Source organism: Stomoxys calcitrans, chromosome 3 (genome assembly GCF_963082655.1).
Source record: "Stomoxys calcitrans chromosome 3, idStoCalc2.1, whole genome shotgun sequence".
NCBI classification, from domain to species: domain Eukaryota; kingdom Metazoa; phylum Arthropoda; class Insecta; order Diptera; family Muscidae; genus Stomoxys; species Stomoxys calcitrans.
In genome coordinates, this window is record NC_081554.1 from 195,102,096 (window position 1) to 195,108,095 (window position 6,000).

At 36.0% G+C, this 6,000-nt stretch overlaps 1 protein-coding gene across 1 annotated transcript in view; it reads left to right on the top strand.

Moving 5' to 3' along the window:
• Positions 1-3,653, top strand: part of LOC106084506 (ADAMTS-like protein 1) — a 206,898-nt gene extending 203,245 nt beyond the window's left edge. The window contains exon 20 of the mRNA XM_059365112.1: positions 3,179-3,653. Within this exon, the coding sequence (XP_059221095.1) occupies positions 3,179-3,303 (125 nt within the window). The 3' untranslated portion in view covers positions 3,304-3,653. The remainder of the gene's footprint in view (positions 1-3,178) is intronic.
• Positions 3,654-6,000: the final 2,347 nt, after the last annotated feature.

Consider the following 6,000-nt stretch of genomic DNA (forward strand, 5'->3'; position numbering starts at 1 on the left):
CAAGTCAAGTCACTGTTCAATTTTGTAGAAAAAAAAATTGGTCTTTTTGACAGCTATATCCAAATATAGACCGATCTGAACCATATAGGACACGGATGTCGAAAAGCCTAACATAAGTCACGTCTTTTATGGGGCCAAGACTTTAAATCGAGATATCTGTCTATATGGCAGCTATATCCAAAAAAGAAAAATGTCAAAGAGCATAACACAACACAATGTCCCAAAATTTCGGCGAAATCGGACAATATGCGCCTTTTATGGCCCCAAAACCTTAAATCGATAGATCGGTTTATATGGCAGCTATATCCAAATCTGAACCGATCTGAGCCAAATTGAAGAAGGATGTCGAAGGGCCTAAGACAGCTCACTGTCCCAAATTTAAGCAAAATCGGATAATAAATGTGGCTTTTATGGGCCTAAGACCCTAAATCGGAGGATCGGTTTATATGGGGGCTATATCAATATATAGACCGATATAGCTCATCTTCGATCTTAACCTACTTATGGACAAAAAAAGAATCTGTGCAAAGTTTCAGCTCAATATCTCTATTTTGAAAGACTGTAGCGCGATTTCAACAGACGGACGGACGGACATGGCTAAATCGTCTTAGATTTTTAAACTGATCAAGAATATATATACTTTAAAGGGTCGGAAATGGATATTTCAATGTGTTGCAAACGGAATGACAAAATTAATATACCGCCATCCTTCGGTGGTGGGTATAAAAAGCATGTCGAAGGACCTAATACAACTCCCTGTCCCAAATTGCAGCGAACGGTCTTCGGCCTTTTTTGGCCTTAAATCGGGAGTCTATATGGCAGCTATATCTAAATCTGGACCGATCTGGCCCAAGGTTGAAAATATATATATCGATGTGCAGCAAATGGAATGACAAAAAGAATATACCACCATCCTACGGTGGTGGGTATAAAAAGACGTCGAAGGGTCTAACACAACTCAATGTCCCAAATTTCGGTGAAATCGAACAATCAATACGCCTTTTATGAGCCCAATAACTTAAATTGAGAGATCGGTCTATATGATAGCTGTATGGACCGATCTGGGGCAAATTAATGAAGAATGTCACAAGGCCTAACGCAACTCACTGTCCCAAATTTCGGTGAAATCGAACAATCAATGCGCCTTTTATGAGCCCAAGAACTTAAATTGAGAGATCGATTTATATGGCATCTATATCCACATCTGGACCGATCCGGGCTAAATTGCAGAAGGATGTCGAAGGGCCTAAAACAACTCACTGTCCCAAGTTTTATCAAAGACGGACAATAAATGTGGATTTTATGGGCCTAAGACCTTAAATCCAAAGATCGGACTATATGGTGACTATATCAAGCTATTGGCCGATATAGCCCATCTTCAAACTTAACCTGCCTAGAGTAAAAAAAAAAATTGGGCAAAGTTTAAGCTCATTATCACTATTTTTAAAGACTGTACCGTGACGGACAGTCGGACGGACATGGCTAAATTGTCTTAGATTTTTACGAATATATATACTTTACAGGGTCGGAAATATATATTTCCATGTGTGGCAAATGACAAAAAGAATATACCCCCATCCTTTGGTGGTGGGTATAAAAAAACAACAAAAATCGAATTCCCAAAACTGGGGTGAATGTCCTCAAAATTCCCTAAAATCCCATAGGGCGCTCAAGGGCTCAGGAATCTAAATCGGGAGATCGGTTTAAATGGGAGCTGTATTAAGCTATAGATCGATTCAGACCATTAAGGATACGTATGCTGAAGGTCATGGGAGAATTCGTTGTACAAAATTTCTGCCAAATCGGATGGGAATTGCGCCCTCTAGCGGCTCAAGAAGTCAAGATCCCAGATCGCTTTATATGGCAGCAATATCAGTTTATCTACCGATTTGCGCCATACTTAGCACAGTTCTTAGAAGTCATAACAAAACACCTCATGCAAAATTTCAGCCAAATCGGATGAAAATTGCGCCCTCTAGCGGCTCAAGAAGTCAAGATCCAAGATCGGTTTTAATGGCAGCTATACCAGGTTATGAACCGATTTGGGCCATATTTCGCACAATTGTTGGAAGTCAAAACAAAACACTTCGTGCAAAATTTCAGCCTAATTTTGCGCCCTCTAGCGGCTCAAGAAATCAAGATCCCTGAGTGGTTTACATGACAGCTATATCAGGTAATGAAGCGATTTCAACCATTCTTAGTGCAGTTATTGGAAGTTATACGAAAACACTACGTGCAAAATGACAGCCAAATCGGATAAGAACTGCGCCCCTTAAAAGCTCAAGAAGTCAAGACCGAAGATCGGTTTATATGGGAGCTATATCAGATAATGAAACGATTTGAATCATAATTAAAACTATGTGCAAAATTTTAGTCAAATCGGAGGACAATTGTGCCCTCTAGAAGCTCAAGAAGTCAAGGCCCAAGATCGGTTCATATGGCAGCTATATCATAAAATGGACCGATTTGGCCCATTTACAATTCCAACCGACCTACACTTATAAAAAGTATTTGTGTAAAATTTTAAGTGCCTAACTTTACTCCTTCAAAAATTAGCATGCTTTCGAAAGACAGACGGACGGACGGACGGACATGATCGACTTAAAATGTCTTGACGATCAAGAATTTATATACTTTATGGGGTCTTAGAGGCATATTTCGAGGTGTTACAAGCAGTATGATGTAAATAGTATACCCCTATCCTATGGTAGGGGTTATAAAAAATTATTTGATAAAAAAAAACTGCAACATCTTATTCTCAATGGGGAATTATATGGGTTGCCCAAAAAGTAATTGCGGATTTTTCATATAGTCGGCGTTGACAAATTTTTTCACAGCTTGTGACTCTGTAATTGCATTCTTTCTTCTGTCAGTTATCGGCTGTTACTTTTAGCTTGCTTTAGAAAAAAAAAGTGTAAAAAAAGTATATTTGATTAAAGTTCATTCTAAGTTTTATTAAAAATGCATTTACTTTCTTTTAAAAAATCCGCAATTACTTTTTGGGCAACCCAATACTTAAGAATATGCGGTATTTCTTAGAAATTCATAGCTAGAATGTTGATAATCTTAGTTGTTAAGTGAGTTTCTAAGGAAAAATAATCAAGCAATACTTAAGATATCGATGCGATTTTCCTTTGTGTATGACTGCGTCTTCTTGTAACTCTCTATTTCCTTACAGCCTTAGAACGTTGCAAAGACACCTCACGTTATTGTCGCAATGTTCGCTCCATGGGACTGTGCCGTTTGCAGCGTTACCAGGAGAAATGCTGCAAGTCCTGCAAATACAATAGCATTCCAAATTAGCATTTACTCTTGCAGCAACATCATTACCTGCCTCAGCTCTACTACTACTACTATCAACATCATCATCATCAACATCAACATCAGCAGCTTCCTTCTAATCCCTATCATTATGAACAGAGTTCTTCTACTGCGCCTCCTGCAATGCTCATTGATTACTTCGACTACAAGCGACAACAACAGCCAATGTTTGCTTCAATGTGGCCCCAGCCTGATACAATTCGGACATAACCTATTTTTGGCAATACCCCCGGGGGAGAAGAAACCCCCTACCATAACAAAAGGACATTCATACAAAACAAAGCAATTATAAATTAAATGACAACAAATAAATATTTAAATTATACAATTTATTATAATTTTTGATAATATTTTTGAAGAGAAAAGTGAAAAGTGGTAACAAAATATTTTGAGCATTATAAAACTAATCACAAGTTTCAAAGAAAAGTAACGAGAAAAACAAAACGAAATTTAGTAAAGAAAACAAGAATTAAAACAAAATTCCTATAAATAACAAAAACCTAAAATAAATTTAAGATATATTACGAAAAAAAAAGATATTGTTAAAAAAAGACATTAAGGCTTATACATACATATACGAAAATAATTAAAGAAACACAATGGAAAAATTTATCATATAAAGATTTCAAAAATCGCCAACCTTCTTCATCCCCATATAAGTTTTGAATATCCCAAATAATTAAAAAAAATGTATTTTTTGTAACTTAAAAAATTTTGCATTAAAATTTTTTTAAACTGTAATTGGATTTATTAGTTGTAAATTTAACACATTTAAATTAAATAGAAAATAAAAAAATTAATTTAGAATTTAAAAAAAAAAATCAGTTTATAAAGGGGCTTTATCGAAAATTATAACTATTTTGCAAATTCAAATTCTAGAGACTCCTACAATTAAATCCATCCTTCAATCTAGAGTTTCAAGTAGTCAATTCGATTGATCGATCGGCTTATGTGAACCTTGTTTTAACTGATGAGTTAGTGTCAGTTAAAGATCATTCTATAGCAGACATGGCTTAAACTTCTTTTAAACGTATGAGTCTGCCGAAAGCCGCCTGCTAATCTACAAAGTGATGGAAGCTGCCGTTTTGATTTTCTTGCCTCTTTTTGAGCATCTAGACTGTTTATTGGAATGATCTGTTGATGATTGATTTGCCAGATCTAATGATAAGCCCCAATTACTTCAATGTCTTAAGATCTTAGTCTCTTAATCTATGCAAAGTTTTAGCGCTCAGTACGCTCTATAATTTGTATTTTTGTTCCAGTGGCAGGAGATTTATTCCTTTGTAGGGGACTCTAATTTGTTGAGGCTTAGTATGCTTCCAGCAGATATTGTAAAAAAGTTCTGATTTAAATAAAAAACAAGTAAAAAGGCGTTAAGTTCGGCCGGGCCGAACTTTGGATACCCACCATCTCGGGCATATATAAAAACCACCTTTCATCAAAATTCGGTGAAAATTGCATACCTCATGTCCCAAGCAGTTATATCGCAATATATTCCGATTTGACCAACTACCTATAAGTACAGAAGCTTTATCTAAAAATAAACCGATGTGAACCATATACGACACGGATGTAGAAAAGCCACTGTGTCAAATAGGTCACTGTGTCTACTTTCAGTGTAATCGGATTACAAATGCACCTTTTATGGTTCTAAGACTTTAAATCGAGATATTGGTCTACATGGCAGCTATACCCAAATCTAGACCGGCTAGGGCCAAGTTGCAGAAAAATGATGGAGAGCCTAACACAAGGCACTGTCCCAAATTTCGGCGAAATCGGACCATAAATGCGCCTTTTATGAGCCCAAAACTTTAAATCGAGAGATCGGTCTATATAGCAGCTATATTCAAATCTAGACCCATCTAGGCTAAATTGAAGAAGGATGTCGAAGGGCCTTACACAACTCACTGTCCCAAATTTCATTAAAATCTGCTAATAAATGTGGCTTTCATGGGCCTAAGACCCCAAAGTTGCAAAGTTTCAGCTCAATATATCTATTTTTGAAGACTGTAGCGTGATTTCAACAGACAGACGGAGGAACATGTCTAGATCGTCTTAGATTTTTACGCTGATCAAGAATATATATACTTTATAGGGTCGGAAATGGATATTTCGATGTGTTGCAAACGAAATGACAAAATGAATATACCCCCATCTTTCCGTGGTGGGTATAATTATTGACTCAATTAATTTTTTTAATTGAAAATTACAAACATTTCAATTACGATCGCAACTGAAAAAGTTCAGATTCAATTAAAAAAATTTTTGATTCAATTATTCCTCAATTTCAGTCACGATCATAAGGTACAATCGAAAAATGATTGATTCAATTAATTTTTTAATTGAAAACATTTTTATTTTCAATTAAATTTTTAATTGATAAAATTTTCGTGATATTTTTTTTCTGTGTACAGATAACAAATTTTAAACAATTTTTGCCACAAGAACGTTAAGTTCTACTACTAGTGACTTAATGTAGCTCTCATCTTCCTTCCGATTTTCTTATTTTTAGGTATTTAGGTTAACATGCCCGCCTATGACGCCGAAAGTCTGGGTTAAAATCCAGACGCATAGAACAGAAAAACTTTCAGGTGTGATTATTCCCCTATTAATGCTGGCTACCTTTGTGAGGTATCCTGTTAAAACTTTCTAACCAATTGTGCCTCTATGCGGCACGCT